The sequence below is a fragment of the Helianthus annuus genome, chromosome 17, assembly GCF_002127325.2.
Source record: "Helianthus annuus cultivar XRQ/B chromosome 17, HanXRQr2.0-SUNRISE, whole genome shotgun sequence".
Lineage (NCBI taxonomy): Eukaryota > Viridiplantae > Streptophyta > Magnoliopsida > Asterales > Asteraceae > Helianthus > Helianthus annuus.
The window spans coordinates 192,078,684-192,102,545 of NC_035449.2; the positions used below are offsets into that span (position 1 = coordinate 192,078,684).

At 36.4% G+C, this 23,862-nt stretch overlaps 1 protein-coding gene and 2 non-coding genes across 3 annotated transcripts; 2 read left to right on the plus strand and 1 right to left on the minus strand.

Annotated features, from left to right (window-relative positions):
* The first annotated feature begins 8,349 nt into the window (after window positions 1–8,349).
* On the plus strand, window positions 8,350–8,422 carry TRNAA-AGC. The gene has a single exon. It is a non-coding gene; the product is annotated as a tRNA-Ala (tRNA).
* Window positions 8,423–10,035: 1,613 nt separating this feature from the next.
* TRNAA-AGC lies at window positions 10,036–10,108 on the plus strand. Its single transcript has one exon. It is a non-coding gene; the product is annotated as a tRNA-Ala (tRNA).
* A 977-nt stretch (window positions 10,109–11,085) lies between these two features.
* Window positions 11,086–13,014, minus strand: LOC110921544 (aldehyde oxidase GLOX). The gene has a single exon (XM_022165882.2). The coding sequence runs from the start codon at window positions 12,947–12,949 to the stop codon at window positions 11,177–11,179; it is 1,773 nt and encodes a 590-aa protein (XP_022021574.1). The 5' UTR covers window positions 12,950–13,014; the 3' UTR covers window positions 11,086–11,176.
* Between the last annotated feature and the right edge of the window lie 10,848 nt (window positions 13,015–23,862).

Below are 23,862 nucleotides of genomic sequence, written 5' to 3' on the forward strand. Positions count from 1 at the left end.
TGTCATTTTAGTCCACTGGGTTAACTTCATCCATTTTTTATGTTAACGAGAAGGCCAATTCAGTCATTTTATACGGTTGAATTGCCCTTTTAGTTAACAGAATTACATACAAAATGACCGAATTGGCCTTCTCGTTAACAGAAAAATGGATGAAGTTAACCAAATGGACTAAAATGGCAACCGTGAAAACTTTTTGGACCCACAGGTTAAAAATGAAACCTTTGGACTAAACTGGCAAAATGGCCCAAACCACAAGGACTAAAATGGCATTTAACTCTTTATTTTTTGTTGGTGTATGAATCGAACTGACATTAACCGAATAACCGTGTAGATTTTACTAGTTTTTAGTTTTTCTTATGGGTATATTATGAGGGGCGTGTTTAATTTACAATTAATTTTGAACATTCGGTATAAACATTTGTATCTACTATTGAACATTCCGAGTATAATTAGTTTTTGGTTTTCATTAGTGTTCTCGTAACCAAACATATCTGGTATGGTTACAAATTTTTTGAGCCGTTTTCATTTAAGCTGGCCGGTTTGTTGAATTAACGAACTGGATTGGTGCTTTGACTGATGAAAATTGCAACTTTTGGCACTTTAAACAAAACCACATTGAACAGACGGTTCATGATTTTGCTGTTAAGCTTTGATTAACATCGGTAAATTACCAGTACTATTTAAATTAAGGTGACGTATGTCAGGTTGGCGGGTTACAAATGTTTATATGTTTTTGGCTTCATGTTTGTTGGGATAAACGTCCACTAATGAGCCTGTGTGATCCTCCCGATTTATTTATATGTTTTTGGCTTATAAATGGTGTAGCAGGTGGTGATGTTGGAAAATGTTTGTAGGTGGAAAACGAAAATGTTGTTGATTTGTACATGTTTTTAAGTTAGACAATGTATATGTGGTATCGATTTTAACATGAATATATTCATTTTATAAGGTTATATGTAGTGGTGGTGTTAATTAAAAAGTATTGTTGACTGTAATGTTATTGTCACGTAAGGAGTGAGGCTCTCATAACTATAGTATCAAGAGTGTGTAATGATTTAACGAAGACTAATTAAACAAAGGTGTTTGATATGGCAACATGTAATTGGCGAATAGAGAAACAATATTACTCTCTCTTTATTAAGATACCGAATCAATACTACCAAAATCTAGTAAAACCGTCTGATATGGGCTTGGCGTGGGTGTGGTCACCGGGGCCTACATGGATTTCATTTTCTTTCTTTTTTTTTAAGTTTTTTTTGAAGGTTTAAAGGTGGTTAATGAAGGTTTGAGATAAATAAATAGATTTGGTTTTTATTTGTTTTTTTTTTTAATTTTTATATATATTTAGTTATTTTATTATATTAGTTTATATAAAAAATAAGAAATAAATAAATAGATAATGATTAAAAAAGAGTGGATGGGTAATATGGAGTAGAAGGGGCGTGAAACTATAGTGTGGATGAAAGCGAAAGAAAGTGAGTGAAAGTAGGAAAGTGATGTGTTAATAAGTGGCATGCACTTTAGCGTCGTATCACATAGGAGAATTCCACTAGTTATTAACTGTTATAAACCGATATGAAACAAACAGATTACAGATATACCGTTCGATTGGGCCATTAACTATTATTTTTTTAACACAAATTTTGATCACTGACAGACTACTGGAGTATCATCATGACACCAACGGAACCAACTGATCATATCCATCTCCACTAGACAATAATGCATATACACCAATTCACGAGGAAATCCAATAAATCTGAGACAAACTTTTTGTAAGAATCAAACACAGAACATAATGATTACTAAATCTTATGTCACCCCTAAAATATTAGTAGGCTATAATAGCATGACCTAAGCCATTAAATGTTACAAAGCAATATAAAACCAAACAGATTACGAAACCATGGGCCAACCCAAGCCTGAAAAACCAAAGGCAAAAGTATTACAGACTAAAGAAAAAGTGTATCTATTCCTCTTTATGGTTATCTTCCACAGAAAACATCAAAAAGTAGTTTGAAAAATGGTCTTCTTCTTTCTCATCTCAAATTCAACCATCAAAATAATCTATTTTGATTTATAGGAGTCGCCCTTTGTTATGAGTAGAAATATTGAATAACCTAACCAATTTAAAAATTAGTTAGACCACCCGTAATGATGTAACGTCCAGATTTCCTAATCCGAAAAGCAATATTATCGTACTATTATTTAACAAAATTCAAGCATGACCCGTTCGTATTATGAACAATTCCCTGTATGACCAACTTGTAAGAACTTAAATGCGACACAACGGAAAATAAGCCTTAAAATTTCTTTATGGTCTTATAACAATACACACATTCAAAAAGAATTTTACAAAATTCACTTCCATTTACAACTTAATGCGTTACAAAATTAAGACTACGTAACCGTTCTTTCCGTACAATCCTTGCTCTTGACTTGATCTACGCCCGCTTGGTTATATTTATATTAGCCACAGAGAGATCCGTGCAATTCCTGTGGAAACCATAAACAACTTAACTGTTAGTCACTGGCAACACCATAAAGCATAATTCTATATAGTTAAAATCAGTTCATAATTCACTAAGAACTTGGGTTCGCTCAATCATCTTCTCATAGTCTCTAGTTCCAAGTTCGACTTCAATCTTCATGAACTCTACGTTCTCATTCCTGCATTACCTTCAAATCTCAAGCACATTATTAGTATTCATCGATACATATACATTCTGAAGACCTTAAGCATAAGCATTCATAGTAATTACATATCTACACACATATATTCTTATACATGCATCTACAAGCCCTTACCTTCCATCTTATGGTCTTGCGCTCATACTATCGCTCAAACTCATATCCTTTCATTCAATCCGTGCCTTTACGTATTAACATAAATTCTTACTCATTCTGGACGCGTTTAAATATAGTTTTCCTCTACTACACATGGGTAGATTCGTACTTACACTATCCGGAGAACCGTGACAATCAATTAAAAGCAAAACCGACTTTAATACTAATTTTGAGGCCATGAAAATCGTTCAAAAATAAGTTCTGTAATAAAAACAAACAACATCAAACTAAATGCCAGAAACGAAAGCTCTCGCGGGGCGCGACAGCTTTGGTTCACTTCTTCGCGGGGCGCGACAGTTCCATTGTAAGCTACGGTGACTACCGTAGCTTACGGTAGCCCTCAAAACACTTACATCAGCTAGGGACTGCCTTACGACAGAAAAGAAAGTCCAACACCCACCGTAACTTACGGTGGGCACCGTAACTTACGGTGGGCACCGTAAGTTACGGTGGCGCCCAGAACAGCATCCCAAATTAAGCCAAAAACTCTCGTAACTGATTCGTTTTGCATCTGTACCACTAGAAACTTATTCCTAAATGTTCGTAAAGTTATTCCTTACATAACTAACTAAAAGTTCCTTCCCCGGGCCCTTAATCTAGCCGAATTTCCTTGACAATTCATTACTTAAGTATCATTATTCGATCCATTCATGACTTTATCAAGCAACTCATATGTTTACACTTAAAACTCATATGATAATAATGCTATAAAACCTTTACACTAACCGGGTACATGAAATACCATCGTTATTACTTGTACAAACGTTCCGTGATAAAGCACACCCTCACATTGACCCATTAACCTAAGTCCCCATTCTCGGTTGGCGCTCTTATGTGCAATTTTACCCATTACCCGGTTACACATTGTAGCCATTACTTAGACATTAATCTGTCATATCATTACAACTTTATATTGTCCCATTCGGTCTACTTAGCTAAAATTACTGATTTCATACAACCAAAACCATATGAAACTTCAACATCATCATGCTTAATTAACTAACGCTACTTTACTTAAACAAAATAAGAAGTGATTACGGAAAGCACTTACTTCGAGTGCCCGTTCGTACATGCTTCCTCATCCCTTTCCGTTTGCCTTCCATGCTTTCCCCTCTAAACATGATCCTAAACTTTCATACCATCAAGGTTACTACTTCATTAGTATAAACGCGCATTCTAACATTCTTCATTTTCACATTCGTAACCTATTTTAACTTTACTCGTCAATTTCCAACAACACAAAGTATGAACTAGAATCGTATATTTTCATTCCATACTCACATAGTAAAACACATATACAACAACAAGATCATATATGCACACAACACAAACAATTCCTTCCGTACTAGTCAACTCATAATTCACTATTAACAACATCATTCAAAATTAACTATTTTAACCCTATCCTTGAACCCGACGTCATCCTTACTAGTGATCCACAAACTTGTTCTCTTAAGCATTTCATCGAACACTTGGCGGGTTTCGCATTTAAAGAATATTGTACAAGCATATAAAACATGACATTCTACTAATTGAACTTACTTATTTTCAATAATCATTTAAGTTTACATGATTCTTTTATTCTACATCAATTTACTTATCATTCATGTATTATAATCAAGATCATATATTAAAACTTCGCATACCTAATCCTACTTGATCATTCTACTCATGCTAACTTCTTACCCAATGGGCTTTTGCTGTATTTCAATCAAAATGCTAAAATCAAACATGATTCCTGTCTTATCTTGCATTCATAACTTCAAATCACACACATGTTTGCATAATTTCATGATTAGATGAAAAACCCTTTTCCTAAAATTCACCAAATCATAGAATTCGACTTACCACTTTACTGAACAAGGTTAGATGTTTGCAAATTGGGGTTCATGCATCCGATTTTCCTTAAAACTCCTACTGAATTTGATGAACTTGGTGAAACTAGGGTTTCACCTTGCCCTCTCTGATCGATCATATACACCACACGCACACTATGTGTGTGTTTTTAATTTTTCATTCTTCTAATGTTTTAAGTTTTGTCACTTTATGCGTTTGGCCCCTCAAGAATAATATGTATATTATTATGACTAAGACTATCCTTACTTATTCATAACTAACTTAAATTAAAATTCTCATGGAATTTGGGGTGTTACAAGTGACTGCTCAGAGGGGCGTTTTTTGTGCTCAATATCGCCCAATCACGCTGACCAACCACTGCATATGGGCGTATTTGGCCTTTTTTTTTGTTTTGGCGTGTTTTAAATCACGCTGTTGGGGCAATTTTTTGGCCAATCACATTTGACCTTCCTTTTTTTTGGCCAATAGCTTTTTTGGTTGGTTTTTTATTTATATTTAATTCTCTACACCCTTTTAACATAATGCCCACATCCCCACTGCACCCATTTTAGAAAAAAAACGCTGAATAATGCCCCTTGCTGACTGTACTGTCATATGGCGGAACACGCCCAAGGGTGGGGGCATTATTCACCCTTACCACCACGCATGGTCTTATTAGGGTATGATTATTTAGTAACCAATATTATGATCATAAATGACCTACCCAACATGGCATTGTAGTCAATCCTTAGATCATGTGTAGTGGGGAAGTGACATAATGCCTCTCCTTTGGGCATGAAGTAACATGTGGCATATGAGACATTATGGGGGTGAAGTTAAAAAGGGGTGTAGTGGAGATTTGTGAAGATGTAGGGAAATCTGATTTTTTATTTTATTTTTTAAGTTAAAAAAGGGTTCAAAATAGACGTGGGAGGATCTAATTGACCATTCAAATTCATTTTAGGCGTGTTTGAGGAAACGCCACTAAAAAAGGCAAAAAAAACACCCCAGGGGCGGTGTGGTGGGCTTTATGGGGCGTTTTTGGGGCATCCCACGCTCAATTCCACCCCCACTACAGGTGGTCTTATATGTTTTATTTTTTACAATATATTATATTGTATGCGAGGAAAGTTTTGTTATATTTTATTTTATAAATAACATTTTTTAAAATATATTATAATGTATGCGAGGAGCGTTTTGTTATATTTTATTTTATAAAGGGTTATTAGATTTTATCACCCTCAAATATTGGTTATTGGCCGCTGTCACCCTCAACTATCAATTTGACGCCCGTCACCCCCAACTTAACACTTAGTGTGTTCTGTCACCACGTCGTTAACTAATCACTAACTTTTGATCCTGTTATTACACTTTTTTGGGTGTCAAAGGGATCTTGGGAAGGTTTTAGGGATCTTAGAACACCACCAAAAGTATAATAACAGGATCAAAAGTTAGTGATCTGGTGACAGAACACACCAAGTGTTAAGTTGGGGGTGGCGGACGTCAAAGTGATAGTTGGGGGTGGCAACGGCAAATGGCCAATAGTTAAGGGTGATAAAATCCAATAACCCTTTTATAAATAGCAAATTGGTTATTTAATATCTTTTATTTTAACTAGTTTTTTTGACGTAGCACATTGCGGCGAAATGAATCAAATGATAATGTAAAACAAACGTGATTTGAAAATAAAGCATGTTGTTTAGAAAGCCAAACCATTTGAATGGTTTAGCTTATCATTGTGTTGTTTTATAATACCAAATAAATATTTTATTTTTAGTACAACTTCGTTTTTAACAAAACATATAATAGAGTGTCGAGTGAAAAAAGTCAAGCACAACTACGTACTTAAGTTTTTAGAAAAAAAAATATAAACGTAAATTATTAAAGAAGTATCAAATTATTTGATAAATAAATATATGTTCTCAAATAAGAAAAAAAAAAAGAATTATTAAAAATATGGTAAAGGAAATATATGGTTTTAAAAAAGAAAAAAAAATAAAAATATGTTATTAAAAGTAAATATAATAATAAACTATTATAATCTATTAAATAAAAAAATAATAAAAAAACTATATATTATTTTAAAAATAAAGTTATCATTCATCATTCTTCGTTAACTATATATATAATAGGATTGTTTGGTAGTTATTTAACTCCATGGTTGGCCCCGGGGGTGGGCGGGGAGGACCACCGGACATGACCCGATATTTCAAAGGGCACTTTATTTTATGAAAAAACCCGATATGTATATGTAAAATATATCTTTTTAATAGGGTATAGCCATACAAAAACCAATATAGGCCCACTCACAAAACTGTTCTTATGGTTTAGATTAGTTATTAGCTCATTGACATTAGGTTTAAACCTTTAGTGAGCCCAATACCCAACTTCGTTAAGGCGTAAGAGCACATTTTTTCGAGCTCGAACAGGGTACACCAATTTTTAGGGCCGGCCCTGTTTAACTCGGCTTGTTACCGAATTAGCTTGGATCTACCCACGTCCAAAACTGATGATTAACCAATTTAGAATTAATGTTTAGACTTTGATTATTTGAATGTATAAAGATTTGTGAATATGACCCAAATTTTTTATCTCGCACTAGGTAAAAAAAAATTTCTTTGATTCTCGGAGACTGCGTAACTTTGCCCAGCATTGACGTTTGATACCTCAATACAACTTCAGTTGACTTCATATAAGCATTAAACATTAAAATCTCAATAGTCACTAATGATTAATTGATTATCAATGACATTAATTGTTAATCGAACCGTTATCACCAAAACCAAATGATTATGAAAATCTGAAAGGTAAAACATCGGTTACAGGCATCTACTTCATTGATGCATCGCACACATTGTTGTATGATGTATGATGTATTCCGGAGGTGTACGCGTTTAGTGTTATAGATTTGGTCGAGCTTCACGAGTATTACGGCGGGTCAGACATTAAGAAAATGTTGCTGCATGGTTTAGTCATCATAGCCTGTTGGCGATTATGGAGGGCCAAGAACGAGACGATTTTTTCAAGTAAAGATGCTAAGGTGGGTGATATTCTTGCGGATGTTAAGTCTTTTGGTTTTCTGTGGTACAAGCATAGGTTTAAACAAGGAACAATGGAGTGGGATAGGTGGTGCCGATTTGATGTAATGTAGTTGTTTTGTTTGTTGGTTTTCGACTTGCTATTTCCGTCTTGGTAATAGCTAGTCGTTTTTTCAGTTGAATGAAAGTTGATTTCAAAAAAAAAAAAAAAAAAAGAGGCTCCTTATTGTAAGAAGTGTAAGAAGACTTTATAGAGTGACAAGTGTCCAATAACCTAAAACCTAAAAAAAAAACTAAACCCCCACCCCACCACCACCCAAAAACCTAACCCCCCTCGCGCAAAAAAAAAAAAAAAAGCGTCGGGGGGGGGGGTGGGGTGGGGTTCAGGTTTTTGGGTGGAGGTGCGTGTTTAGTTTTTCTTTTTTTTTTTTTTTTTTTAGTGGGTTTTTTTAAGAGCACTTGTACACTTCTTATTTTAAGAAGCCTTTGTATTTGATCATAATCCCATACTTGGACTGCTGCCTTGTATACGTGACATGTTTGTTGAATTTTATCCTTGCGGATGTGTAATAATCCTATTAAAAATGAATTCAGTTTAGTAAATGAATGTATGAAAACAGTCAACATTGGGGATGTAGCTCAGATGGTAGAGCGCTCGCTTAGCATGCGAGAGGTACGGGGATCGATACCCCGCATCTCCACTTTTTTTTTTTTTATAACTTCTGGTATTGCACTATAAAATGTTCACTTAAATTCTAATCAATGATAACTAATAACTTCTATGGACAAGATGCATACTAGCTTGCAGATTCATATGCGCTTCTTTACTCAAGCGAGCTTGCGCAACCCGAAAGTTTGTATGAGCCACCTATGTCAATTCAAATTGGCTCGAACAAAATTTCATCGGGCTTTTATTCTAAGTTTGAGATTTAGAAATTGTAATGTTACTATATCCTATTAACAAATAAAATCCAATCACGCCTTACATGCTCGTAAATGTAGTAAAATCGAGTGTTTAGTAAAAAGACTCCAAGCTTAAGTCGGTTGGTTATATTTTTTTTAGAAACATTGGTATTGCTTTACGTCTTTCTCTCATTTTCGCTTTTAGATTTGATTTTCTTAAGAATATTTGCAACATCCAAGTGTGAAGGAAGGGTTAAGTACTAGCTATGACACCTATTAAACATATGTACCCGCGGCAACGTGCGGACACTCCAACTATATATATATATAATTCTGTATGTTTATTAAAAAAATATCTTAAAGAGCGTGGATTTATGAACCAAAAACCTTTTTGGGCCTTTTCAGAATTTTGGATTTATGATTTTGTGGCCCATCTTGCCAATGTTTAGAAATTAATGTTTAGACTTTTATTATTTGAATGTATGAAGATTTGCGCAATTGAAATTCCTGGGGAGTTATACATTTGTGTATTGATAAGACCATTCACTATTTCTTGAAGCTCGATCTCTCCCCCGGATGAACCATATAGCTTTTTCTTTATTATTTATCGTAATTCCGGATAGAATTGTTGGCTTTCTCAATAGCTTTCTTGAGTTGCTGTTGCCGAAGCTGAGCTTGAAGAGCGGAGTTCGGCAAGAATACACTTGACAGGTGGGCATGGAAGCTATCTGCTATGCTATTAGAGGATTTATACCGGGCCCAAATTTTTTATCTCGCACAAGCCCAAATTTTTTTCTTTAATTTTCGGAGACGGCGTAACTTTGCCCAACATTGAAGTTTGATACCTCAATACAACTTCAGTTGACTTCATATAAGCATTAAACATTAAGATCTCAATAGTCACTAATGATTAATTGATTATCAATGACAAGCTCATGTTGCAATAGACATTTTGTCATGCCGTTTGAATTTCTTTAGCTTTTACACGTTTTCTTAGAAGAGCTCATCTTTTTAATATGTGACATAGGCCGACTCGAACTAGACCAAAAAATCTAAAATTGAGTGATAGACGTCTTAGAACTGAAAATATCCTTACACAAATGGTAAAGTTTCTAGGTCCACCGATGCTAATTGGGAAATATATTTCAAAAAATCAATTTAATCGAACCGTTATCCCCAAAACCAAATGATTATGAAAATCTAAAAGCTAAAACATCGGTTACAGGCATCTACTTCATTGCTGTGTGATGTAAATTCAACACATACTTGGACTGCCTTATCAAAGTAACATCTTACGAAAAGTGTATACATGACATGTTTGTTGATTTTTATCCTTGCGGATGTGTAATAAATAATCCTATTAAAAGGAGAATTCACTTTAGTAAATGAATTTATGGAAACAGTAACCATTGGGGATGTAGCTCAGATGGTAGAGCGCTCGCTTAGCATGCGAGAGGTACGGGGATCGATACCCCGCATCTCCACAATTTTTTTTACTTCTGGTATTGCACTATAAAATGTTCACTTAAATTCTAACCAATGATAACTAATAACTTCTATGGACAAGATGCATACTAGCTTCCAGGTTCATATGGGCTTCTTTACTCAAGCGAGTTTGCGCAACCTGAAAGTTTGTATGAGCCATCTATAGGTCAATTCAAATTGGCTCGAACAAAATTTCATCGGGCTTTTATTCTAAGTTTGAGATTTAGAAATTGTAATGTAGTAAAATCCAATCACACCTTACATGCTCGTAAATGTAGTAAAAACCAGTGTTTTTTTATCAACTCAGATTCAAGATGTTCCGTTTTTACCAATGGAACATAAACATTAGTATGAAAAAGTGCGTGTGGCAAACTAAAAATGTTTTAGGGGTTGTCGTTCGATCAATTTACCTATAAGGAAGTTTACAATAGTTATTTGTGTGATCCGTTACTTTGGAACATGGGCAGAGCAGAGGGGGGGGGGGGGTCAAAAGGGTTTATGGACCCTCCGGTCACTAGAATTTGTTGCGTTTTTAAATATAAAATTCGAGATTTTTGAACAAAAACATGAGCTAGACCTACGATGACCCCCAACTAAAAGGCTCTGGTTACGTCACTGCTTTGAAATGACATTTAAACACTAATTAAAAAAAACTTAAAAGTGTTTGGGACACAAGTGTTTTGAGTTTAACCTCATTTAGACATTTACCAAAACTAAACTTCTTTGAGTATGATACCAAGATGAAAGGAGTTAAAAATTTAGTGACAAATTACAAAAACATGTGAGGTAAATTAAATCTATTACAATCTTTGTATATAAAGCATATATAACCATTTTTGCAAAAAAAATATCTAACATCACATAGATGCTTTATCACTTTTACTAAAAGTAATTCACAAATACATTAACATTCCTGCAGTTATGAACAATTTTATTCTTCATAAAACGTGCATATTGACAATAAAATACACTCACAAAAATCTAATTCCAAAACTAATTCTCTATTTCAACAAATCCACTTACAAAACCAAAGAATTATGAACTCAAAACAAAGAGTAACAACAACATCAATGCAACCGGACCCAAACCGCATGACCAGGGATCCCATCGTGCACGACAAACAACATATAATACCCGGGGGGTGCAACATTAGGCGATAAGGGCGCGCGCACCGTCACCCTATACTCAAACAACGACACTTGCTCCACAACATCGACATACAAAACCAACACCCGTTGGTTCATCGCAAACGAATGAGTAGTAAACGATGGCGCAACAAGCGTTACCATTACCCGTCGATCCACACCACTCAAACTCATGGTAACCGCGATCGCGAAATACTGACCGTAGGATATACTCTCATCAACATCGTATTCAACGGTTGAGATTACCGGTCTATAATAAGCATACCTTTCATCCATATAAGGAGGGGAAAAAGACTCCAAGCTTAAGTCAGTTGGGTAGTTAACTCCACTAAACTCATATGCCACGTGTGGATTGCTCCCACCCACTAAGATCCTGCCATCTGGCAGTAATGTAGCGGATGAGTGGTACATCCTAGGTCTTCTCGTGGGGTTGAGCACAGTGAATAACCTCTTCCTCGGTTCATACAAAACCGGATGCAAAGCCGGTTCAACCGCATTCTCCCAACCGGCGGTTCCTCGACCGGCTCCATTAATAATCAAAACGTCACCGTTTGGTAACAATATCATATCCGGCATTACTCTTCTCAAAGGCATTTTTTCCATTACCCAGTACGGATGAGCGTCTGTGACGCTCATCCGTCCACACGTCCTTGACGCCGCCATGTAGACCCCACGCTCCGCCATCGGGAACGACCCGCCTTGGGCCCCGCCACATATCATCACCTCCACCGCCCCCGACCCCGACCCGGGTTCGGAAATCGGTAGCCCGTTTTCGTGAATTGTGATCGGGAGCAAAACCGACGACCCGGTTGACGGGTACGACCGTTTTTCGCCCGGGAGCGGCGGGAACTCACGGACGACCCGACCCGAGACGTAATCGAGTAAAATCGAACGTTGGTTCGCGAAAACGAAGAGGTTTCCGTCGGGTAAAACGTGTAAAAACGGGTATAAATTGTTCTCCTCTAGATAATCATTTGTTTCCCACAAGAAAGTGAGATTAAAGAAGCTTAACGAACCCGAACCGATCGGGTTTCGCGGGAAAAACTCGTAGTTATACGCTCTCCGGCCACCGACAATAATAATATTCCCGTCGGGGAGAATGTGGTTGGAAGAATACCATCTTTGAACGGTTAAATTCCGTTTTAATTCAACCCAATCGCAAGAATCATCGTTGCAAGGGGTGAACAAGCGGATTTTGTGGTCGCCGGAGAAGTAACCGCCGGTTTGGACAAGGGTTCCGGTGGGGTTGACGGCGCCGGAGGAGCACCAGACGTTGGTTTGGACGTAAAGTGGGCGGAAAGAGTTGGAAGCGACGTCGTATAGGATGGAGTGAGCGGTGCAATCGGGGCGAAGGAATTCGTCGCGAATACCGCAGTATTCGCCGAAAGGGAGACTGAGGTTCGAGGGGCCGAAATCGGTCCGGTCGAAGATGACAACTTTGTTGTTGTGGAGGAGTTGCATGTGCATGGCGGAGATGCCTATACTGCGTTGGAGAAGAGCCCATGTTCCTAAGGGTTTTCTTGGTTCAAGATTTGTAGGTTTTGGTGGCCATTGGGGGTAGGTTTGTGGTGGTGGTACGGTGGTTTGTGGTGGTGGTGGTGGTGGTGAAGGGTTGTCGGAGATGATAAGTGGGAGGAGAGATAAGGTGGCAAGAAGGAAGAAGAAGAAAGATTGGTTGTTGAAGTTTACCGCCATAATATTTGTAAAATAGGGATATGATTCTTGATTTTATTGTGAGTTGTGAGTGTGACACTTTAATTGTGATCTTATAATCTTTCATGGGGATATTTAGGGTTTGTTAATATTGTGTGTGTGACTGTGTTCAAGTGTTAGTGTTTATATATATATAGGTTATTTATTTTTAGAGTAAATTGATAAAAAGAATTCCCATGTAAGACTTGCAATTCTTTTGGGCATCACCAAATTGTTTTATATTAAGCTCTGCTTCCACTTGCAGTGTGTGCATATAACGTATTTATGTGTGGGCGCTTGAGGCGGCAAAAGTGAAATTGTAAAATTGCACTAATTTTAATGTTATTTTACTGATTTAGTGAAAATAACGTTAAAAGCAACGGGCGGTTAATTATGCATCATGTGGTGACGTTGATAGCTCGAAGACGAATGGGTACATGCAGTAATCGGCGTTTGTCCCGATTGCTGAGTGTTATGTGCCTTATGTCCAAGGCTTGATGCAAAGCTACCATCGAGCCGAGGTCTCATTGGAAACAGTCTCTTTATTCCTACGATGTAAACGTAAGGTTGTCTACATCTTACCCTCTTCAGACCCAATCTTAGTTTTACTATTGGTGGATTTACTGAGTATGATGATGATGATGATGATGATGATGAGATGATTATAAATTATTTTTGATATTTTAGTAGTGTTAGAGCATAGGTTCTTATAATTATGGAACATATACATCCTGAGGTGTTGCCTGTATCAGTTATCCTCAGCGAATATGTAACACCCGTCTCATTAATTTAAGATTTTAGACTAAAACATGCATTTTCAAATCAAAATGCATAATTCAAAGACTTATTTATAAAAACCAAGATTTCACGGTTACGAAATTCTAATTTAGTCAACTAACTAGTTTTAAAAACATTCAACATTTAGTTAGTGTTTACAAACAAATATCGTCTAATACAAGATTTATTTAATACAAGATTTATTTAGCGCGGAAGCTTCAAAACTTTGTGTTCGGTTCTTGAATTCTTGCTTGATCAGCATCCGAAATTAGACGAACATCACCTAAGGTCAAAACCACATCAATTGTTAGTTTTGATAGCATTCAAACGTATGTAAACAAGTTCCAATGTCAAACAACGAAAACAAAATAAAATTTAAGCATTTTGGGTCTGTCGCGTCCCGCGACAGATCCCTTATCAGCTTTCGCGGGCCGCGAGCAAGCTCCGCGTGTCGCGACAGGTTCAGGGTCTCCCTCCGCGTGCCGCGGGGGAGACGGTTTTCCAGCGGGTGTAGGCTTTTGACCTGCATAATGCCCAGCTCCTAAATTTCTAAAAAGTCTAACTTTGAAGGTCCATAACTTTTTACCTGAATGTCCGTTTTACGCGATTCTTTTTCCTACGAATTTGTCATTTAATTCTCCATCCCGTGGAGTTAAAATTTAACATTCGAACTAATAAAATTCTAAATGTTTAAGCATTCGGCTTATTATTCAATTTCAACATTCCGATCCGTTTGTATTCAAAATCACCAACTTGTTTCTTAAACAACTAATATACATTCGTCAATGTATTTAACTCAAGGCCTCTAGCTCGGTTCAGACTTTCTTATGAAATACATATGCACAAAAACCATTTTGACACATTTAGGAAATATTAAACATTTTAGTCTAAAACTCGTTCTTTTCCTTTCACACTTTATAATTCCACATTCCAGATATCTACCTATATCTCCTAATCATAATGCAAGTTTCCAAACAACTCATATGGGTCGTTTGCCTAATTTACCTTTCAAGGGCTTTTTGATCAATTTTAGTCCCTCGTTTTACAACGAATGACTTCCACTAATTAATTGACGAAAATACCACTTTTGACTATAAATCTAATTATGTGTACCTGGCTCGGGTCATAGCATTGACCCGTTTACATATCTCTTGCTTTAAATTTTCTAATTAAAGTACGCAACATATGTTACTTCATGTAATCACAAAACTCAACAAGTAGTCGTCAATTATTATTGTCAAATGGTAATAACACGCCATTTGACCCGTTTAGTCGACATGACCATTTATCTACGTATGATGGTATATTAATACCATCATGCCCCTTGAACCAATTTCGGTTCGCACCGTGAGTTTTTTTTTTACTACTTAAAAGACATTTTCTTAGATTGTCCGACCCGTTATAACTTTTACCAAATGGTGTCTTTATTTTGATCAGTATTATTTTAACCATTAATTTGACCCATTTAGTTGTCGAGTGAATTCCATCACCTCATTGACATACCAACTCAACCATTTTCGCTATATCAACCTTAAACATATTTTAACTAAGCTTGTCTACATAAATGTATGGAACGACAAATCGCGTACCTTTAAAGCGTTCCCTTCAAGCGCGTGTCCACTCCGGTTTGTCCGCTTAAAGACTCGATTTCTTTGTCTATAGAGTTCAATAAACGATTTGTTTAGAACTCCATTCATGACATATAACACATATTTCACTATGTTATTCGAATATGCGTTTTTATTCGAAACTTAGCATTTTAGCTTTCTCTTAGGCGTTTTAACAAACACCTTATGGGCATCGTTTTACAAAATTATTATCAAGTTTCAAGACTAGTTATTTAACCACTTTTAACATCTTCCTTAAGTTCATATGTCTAATTTTATTCATTAACATTTTAAGCTTGCTTCATGGAGCTCAAATAACACTAGTTTGACAATTTTAATTCTAGTGTTCATCCTATTTCTACAAGACCCATTTAACCCATGAGTGGATGATCATGAATCTCATAATTTGAACCTCAATTCAACAAGATATTGACTAGGGTTTACTCCTAGTCATGATTTCATTCCTAATTTCATTCGAACATCAATCATGCAGACCAAATTTTCGACTTCAATTATTTATCAAGAATTCAAGATGAAATCAAACAATGAAATTAAGCATGCCTTATGGTCCCTTTACTGAGGTGATCACAAATTTAGTTAAAGCCCCAATTTTCTAGCTCTATTTCCCTTTGATTTTGTTGAATTTGTGGGTTTTAGGGTTTTGAAGGAACCCTTCTTGTGCTCCTGATGATGTACGACCAAACACACACTCAAGTGTGTGTTTTGGTGTTTATTTATTTTAATTAAAAACAATCTTTCATCTTTGCCCTCTTTTGGTCCCTCTAGTTTCAAAGGTTATTTAAAAGGCTTACTAGTTCATGCTTATATATTGTCTTAAAACAAATAACTAACTAGGTTGATTATTCCTAGTTAACTTAGTGGGTTCCGGGAGTTATAACTCGTTTATTTTAAGTCCCGTTAACTCGGGCTCTTATAACTTTGTTTTCTCAAAACATTTGTTCTCCCTTTTTTTTAATTAATATTAGAATTACTTGTTTAAGTCCTAATATTCACCGGGTTAAATTTTACCACTAACGGTATTTTACCTGTTCATCACTATTAGCGAGGTTTGATTACCAAACCCGTTTTTTTTTTTTTGGGTGTTACAGGATAGTGCATGGACTTAGAGGATCAAGGATCCTTATTATTACTTGTGATTTCTAACAATTGTTCTCGATGTTTTCTATTATTCATGTGAAGGTTATTGACGAAGTGGATTGAGTCTTAGCTGGAATCTCAGGAATAATTCGTTCAAGATGCTACACGTGCTAAATCCACAGATGGTCATGGGGCTTGAAATTTGACAACTCGAGTTTCCAAGATTCCATCTTCGCACTATCGCACGTTAATTGTTTAGATTGTTTGCTTATACGACTTGTTTGTTTCACAACCGTACGTATTATAATATGTTAAATCGTGTTGTGGTTGGTATGTTATAAATGGTGGGTGTAAAGTATGTTATATATATGTGTGTATGGTGTGCATTATAGGTGGTATACATTGTTATGTGTATCCTGTATTGATAATATATGTTTTATATAGTTAATAATGTTGCCCTCACCCTCCCACATGAAAACACCCCATGACCGAAAACACCTCAGGTGTTTTCGTCCACAAGAGGCCAGCGAAAAGCATATGGGCTTCGGCCCAGTAGTTGTTGATTTTGGAGTTTTTGTTATTTAATCTTCACGCAAAACCTAATTAGCAAAAAAAAAAAAAAAAAAAACCTAATCACATCTCCTCTCTCTCCCTCGTTTTCTTTGTACCCGACGGCAACCTTGCGACTTCGAGACCCTCAAAGAACGATCAAGTTATCTCTTTGTTCATCGTGGTTAGTGTTAATCTTTATCCGATTATATGATTTAAAATACTTTGACCATTGTTTGGCTGCGTTTTGTTGATGATCATCACGTGTCGTCTGTGATGCATGTTTATTGATAGTATTCTTACAAGATCCGAACATGTTAGTATGTGTAGTCATGATTACTGTGATTTGGATGGTTTGATGATTGTGTTAATTAATAAAAGGCAAATCATATGAGTTCTAGGGAATCGATTTATGTCAGTAGCTTGGTCGGTTCATTATATTTGAAGGTGTGTGGCATGATTACAATTGTCAACCTCAAATCTAAAAGTGGCGGCTTTGTGAATGTAATCTAGAGATGCACATATTTCAATTACAATGACAGTAGCATGCCATGTGCAATAAATGAGAATATGATACTTAGGTTGTGATGTAGCAATAGCTATTGGTCCAATAGAAATGTAGTAGGTTGGGGTTGGTCAAATAGCAACATGAAAACAATATATATATTTGTCGGCCATGTTAGTGGTATTAATTTTGAACATTATCATAATCTTGGTCCAATAGAAATGTAGTATGTGCATGTGTTGATATGATTTTATTTATTGGCTAGTGGGGATTTCGAGTATTAGGGTTCTGAGTGTTAACTGTTAATGAATGATGATGTTTGGTGTTGTTATACATGCTTGGTAATTTGGGCCGATACATATTAATGAGTTACTGAATAGTTAGATGGGAGTATAGTTGATGTTGGGCCGGTTGTGATGATGGGCCGCACTCGATCATTAAACACGCACACACATATATTTTAGCAGGCATATGATTTCACAATTGATGAATTAGGAGGCATGAGAATTAGATTTGGGCTACGGGGTGGATTTAATGGAATTAAAGCTATTAATTGGGCCGAAATCATGAACTGGTGATATGTGATTGGATTTTTGGCTACTTGTATGATATGATGAATTGTTACCATGTGAACTAGTATTGTGAATAAACTGTGATGAGGATACTTGCATGTCATACGTGACAATAAGTGTTGCATGGCTAATATCGAGCATTACATGTGCATAAATACGTGAATACATGGAACTAACTATCTCTGTTAACCCGGTAGGATTTGATTGATTACTTGTGAGCACTTAACTTAGCATACCGAGCAAACCAAGGTGAGTTCACACTCTTACCAAGGCATGGGATTCCCGGGGATTGGGAATGGGTTGAATGATGGGACTGAACAATTACTCGTACTTACACGGCTACTAGACTATCTACCATCGTCCTCGGGTTAAGCAGGACACTTACGTAAAACCTACGTAAACAAGTACTTACCACTGTCCTCAGGTTTCGAGGGACACTTACGTAAAACCTACGTAAACTCACACATGCTACTGTCTTCCGGGTTAGGAAGGACACTTATGTAAAACCTACGTAAACCCCACGCGTACCACTGTCCTCGGGTAAAGAAGGGCACTTACGTAAAACCTACATAAATCTTGTACGTACTACTGTTCTCGGGTTAAGAAGAACACATATAGTTACAAATAGTCTAGTGTATATACAAATATGGGAAGCCCCCACTAATAGAACATACTATCGGCCTAGTAGAGCCACATGTGACGAAAAGAACTTACTATTACGAACTTACTTACGGTGAACTCGCTTAACTAGTTGTTGACTCTCTGTTACATGCCTTGCAGGTCGTTAGGTATACATGGAGCTTGCACTGGGAGGCGCGGTCGTTGTGGACAAGGATCGTGAATGCTTTGATTAAACATTGACATTTCATACTTTACTTATGTTGGGCTTTTACTCATATGCTTCCGCTAAACGTTAAATTTATACTTATGTTTTGAACACCTTTCATATGGATTGGTTTGGTTAAATTACATTTACTTTTACTATTTACGTTGTTCTATATGATTGGTGGCTTGATCCTGGTCAGTCACGCTCCCAAGCGGTGATACTTCACGGGTGGATTTTGGGGGTGTGACAGTGGTCTTCCAAGATTTTCGGACTTAGTTGTTAGGCTTATTCAAAATGGGTTGATTAAGTGTTAGGTTACACAATTACACACACACTCTCGCATACACAATGAACCAGAACTCTCACAACACTCATAGCTTTCAGTTGTAAAATACTAAATCAATATCCGAAGTGGTAATCTCTTTTCAATTGTGCAATATAGTTGATAGTGATAGTTTTCACTATTCGAGGTTTTTATGTCGGCGATCTACTAGTGATCAAGGGTTTTTCCCCGTACAAATCTCTGTGTTTGATTACCTTATTCGTTTAATACTCATTTTATCATTGTTCATCAATCAAGCATTCTATCACACTTTACAGATTTGGTTAAATTATCTTTGATCAGATTTTTTTATCAAAACAATTTGGCGCCCACCGTGGGGCAAGTGGTGCCACCACAAGAGCACATACAGTGAGACGAAAAATCCGGATGGGTTCGAGAATCGAACTGACAACCCCGCACAAAGCATAACTCAAATCCTTCATTACCTTAAATCATTAAAAGTGACACAAATGAAAATTGAACTTAAGTCTCTATTGGAAAATCTAAGTCTTCCTATCACTGCGCCTTCCTATCACTGCGCCACACAGGGGCGGGCCCAAGCCCAGCCCAAGGTGGGCGGGCGCACCCCCGGGGAAAAAAAATTTAGTGCTTAGTTCCGTCGAAAATCCCGTCTGCACCCCTTGGAATTTTTCGACCGCACCCTTGAAACTTTTCGTCCGCACCCCTTAGGTAAAAAGTGTTATCAATTTATATTTTAAATTTTTTTAGTAAATTCTTATTTAAAAAAAAATACTACCTAAATTATATAACTTTTAATACCTAACTAACTAAACCCAAATACCCATACCTTTACCCACTTGTAAATCCTAACTAGCTAGCCCGCTAAGTGTTAGTCCATTAACCAAACCCAACAATATTTCAAACTATAATAAAATAATTAAAGCACAAAACCTTTAGAAATTCTCTCTCTCTCTCTCTCTCTCTCTCTCTTGCGTCCCTGCACTGCCAACGAACATCACCCAGCGACAACAGTCCAGCAGCCGACGACCATTGTAATCAGTCACCATACCACCGTCGTTTGATACCAAATCTAACCGGAATCCGAACACGGGTAAGTTTCTTTGTTATTTTGATGATTTTGGTTGATATTATAGGAGAAAAAAGGGTAATAAAGTTGTTAAATAGGTTTGAAATTTTGTGTGTTTTAACGTTGTTTATGGTTGTTTAGATGATTTTTAGGGTGATTATGTTGTTTATATATCTTTAGGGTGATTACAACTTACGTTATGATTTCTAAGGCTTGAATAGTTGAAAATTAAAATTAAAATTGAAACATTATGTTATTGAAATATTATGTTATGGAGCGATGAACTTATGTTATATAGAGAAAGAATTGCTTAAGAAATTAGTTTTAGGTGATGTTTTGGATAGCCCGGGGGTGCGCCCGCCCACCTTGGGCTGGGCTTGGGTCCGCCCCTGAATGAAAACCCGTAGGGCGTCGACGTTTTAATTATGTTTGTAACAAGCTTTGACATGTTTTTGATGATTATATAAATTTAGTTTGATGTTCGTTTGTTTTACATAACCCGACCCGATTCGAACCGATTTTTTTACTTATATACCTAGGGGCCTAAAATTTTTAAAAATGTTCCGCACACCCATGAAAAAATTCCTGGGTCCGCCACTGGCGCCACAAGTGGTGGATTGTGTTTATATTAGTTTGAGAAATATAAAGGAGTATTTTAATACTACACCATAGTCAGTATCATTAAATCACATGAGAATTGAAGGAGTACTAAAAATACGTTTGTTTTAACATTCTTGCAGGTTGATCGAGGATCAATCTCTTGATTTAATGGACCCCCAAATAAATTAATTGATATTGAATTGATTGCCCTCAATACGTTTGGACTAAACTTTTAAATAAATGGGAATAAATGGGACTTGACATTGATTGGAAGTTGGCCCACAATGACAACAAAGCCCATTTAGAGAAATAGAAGAGGGATACCAAACAACACAACTTATTACACATTTGGGCCTACTTGTTGTTCTCGAACATCCTTAACCATACACCCATGCTTTTTTTTCTTTTCTTTTTTTTTTTTTCTTGGAAGTGTATTTTTATATAGATATTTCCATCCTTAGGGTTTGGTATTGTTTTTCTTGTCATCTTTCCAACGAAAGTACCATTTTATGGTCACAAGTTCCCCCATAGGCCCATACCAAGCATCTCCACCATTCCAAACCCACAAGGCCACAAATAATAGAATGTCGATTGTCTTATAGTGTATCTATCTTTACTTAGGGTATACGGAGTGGAGAACGGCAAACTTCGGTAAACCAATTTACCGATGCGGTAAACCACCACCAGCGCCAAGTTTGCCGATTTTGCCATGTTTGTTCGGTGGTGGGTTGCTGATGCGGGGAGGGAGGGTAGGAGAGAGAGAGGGGGTATGTGGGGTGGGGTTCATGTCATCTCAACTAATCACACATTTTTCCTTTTTTTTAATAGTTTATCAATTCATGAAGTGTCTAACCATTGCCAACACTTTTGAGCAAAGTTTACCACTTTGACATGACACGCTCTCATTGGTTGATTTTGAAGTTTACCACTTTCAAGTGTCTAACCACTCCGTATACCCTTAGACCAAAGGGTATGGGGTACGTCCCCGGTCCGTCGGCCACGAACCGGGTCGTCCCACACCGGCCCCGGATGCTCCGTCGCGTCTCAAGTGGCTCCTCTACGACGTTGGAGACGAGCCAAATGTGGTGGGCCCCTCTGACTTCTCTCTCTCTCCCTCTTTATTATATATTATATTATATTGATTTTTATTGTGGGGTTAGGTAGTCTTCCACACCCTTGGGTGAAGGGGATGGTCCTCCACCCTTGATGGGTGGCGCCTACGTAACAAGTGGTCTCTTTAAAGACTAACCTCACCATACCCTATGGTCTTAGATAATAATTATTAATTTAGATTGTAGAGTGTGTAGCTAATCCCCACCAACAATACCATCTTTTTTTTAAAAAAAAGCATGAGTGTGTGTCTTGCCAATGACGTAGGACAGACTTCCACACAGTGTTTACACATGTTAAAGAAATATTATTGTATGAAGTAACGATAATGTTTTAGAATATGTCTAATCTATGCTTTTGCCACAAATACTAACTCTATATTTTTACATATTTATGGGTTTACATAAATATAATATGATTCTCATATTTAAAGGTTTATCCGTTTAATCTATTTATATTATATTCTATTTTTTACAATATGTTTTATGTTATAAGTTAATTTGGATGTGTTTTTTATACCATAATTATAACTTAAAAGGTAAAATTAACATAAGATTTTATAATTTTAATGTTATTGTATTATATACATTTGTAATTTTTAGTAAATGTTAATTTTAATATATTAATTTGCATAAACAATATAAAAAATATTTTTTTTGTGGGTTGAACGGGTGATGTTCGGGTCAACCTACGAATATTCAAGTATGACACAATTTTCAGGTTTGGGTCGGGTTCGTCTAAAATTTCCGGGTTCGGGTTCGGTTGAACCCTTAAACACGACCCGTTTAGCACATAGGTATGCGCGAAAGAGTGAGATACGTAGTTAGACAAATTATATTTATTATTTAACTATATAAAGTATATATAAATGCTATTATATGTATATGATTAATATTTTTTATTAGGTTGTAATTTAGGGGTGTCAATCGTGTCGGGTTGACTGGTTGCGGGTTGGCAGATTGGTGGGTTGAAATGTTCAACCCGAACCCGACTCATATTATTATTCGGGTAAAAGATTTCAACCCTAACCCGGCCAATATAAGTTCGGGTCAACTCGAACCCAACCCGTTTAACCCATATTTTGAAATGAGTCATATAAGTTGATGATATATAAATGAGTTATTAGGTTTTAAACGGGTTATCGATAACAAGTTTAATGATGAGTATGAGTGTGACAAATAAATAATATAATGTATCAAAATTAACATTATTATAACTAACCATCTAAAATAGAAACGGAAAAACAAAAAAAATATAAAAGATTTTTTTTCTAAATAGTTAAACGGGTTAATGAGTCAACCCGTTTTTTATACGGGTCAACCTGAACCCGACCCCGTTTTTTTAAACGGGTTGGGGTTAGTCGACCTAAACCTGTTTTTTTCGTGTCAGGTTCAGGTCGGGTTGACAGATCGTGTTAAAAATTACCGCCCCTAGGCTGCATGCCAATCAATCTTGATGTACGAAGTTTAAGCTAGACTTGTTTATCAAATAAGTTTCATGTTACCTTAATTTTGACTCAAGTTTGCTTGCGGTCAAAACTATAACAAGTTAATTTAACGTAACTCAATAATCGCTTTACTCTTTTACATACGTTAATTCAAGATCATACAACATGATTTCTTTTAACCCGAATAATAATATACATCCTCAAGTTAACCTTTTGGGTAAATTATTGTTTGAGTCTCTGTGTTTTAATGGTTTTAACTAGTTGAGTCCAAAAGCAAAAAGTTTAACGACCTGAGTCCCTATAAGCATTTTCATTAACCATTTGAGTCATTCTAAGTCCAAATTTTAACCTTTTGAGTCTAATTTTTTGGACTCAAATCGTTATAAAATGAACAAAAATGGACTCAAAACGTTATAAAATAAATGGATAGGGACTCAGAACGTTAAACATTTTGA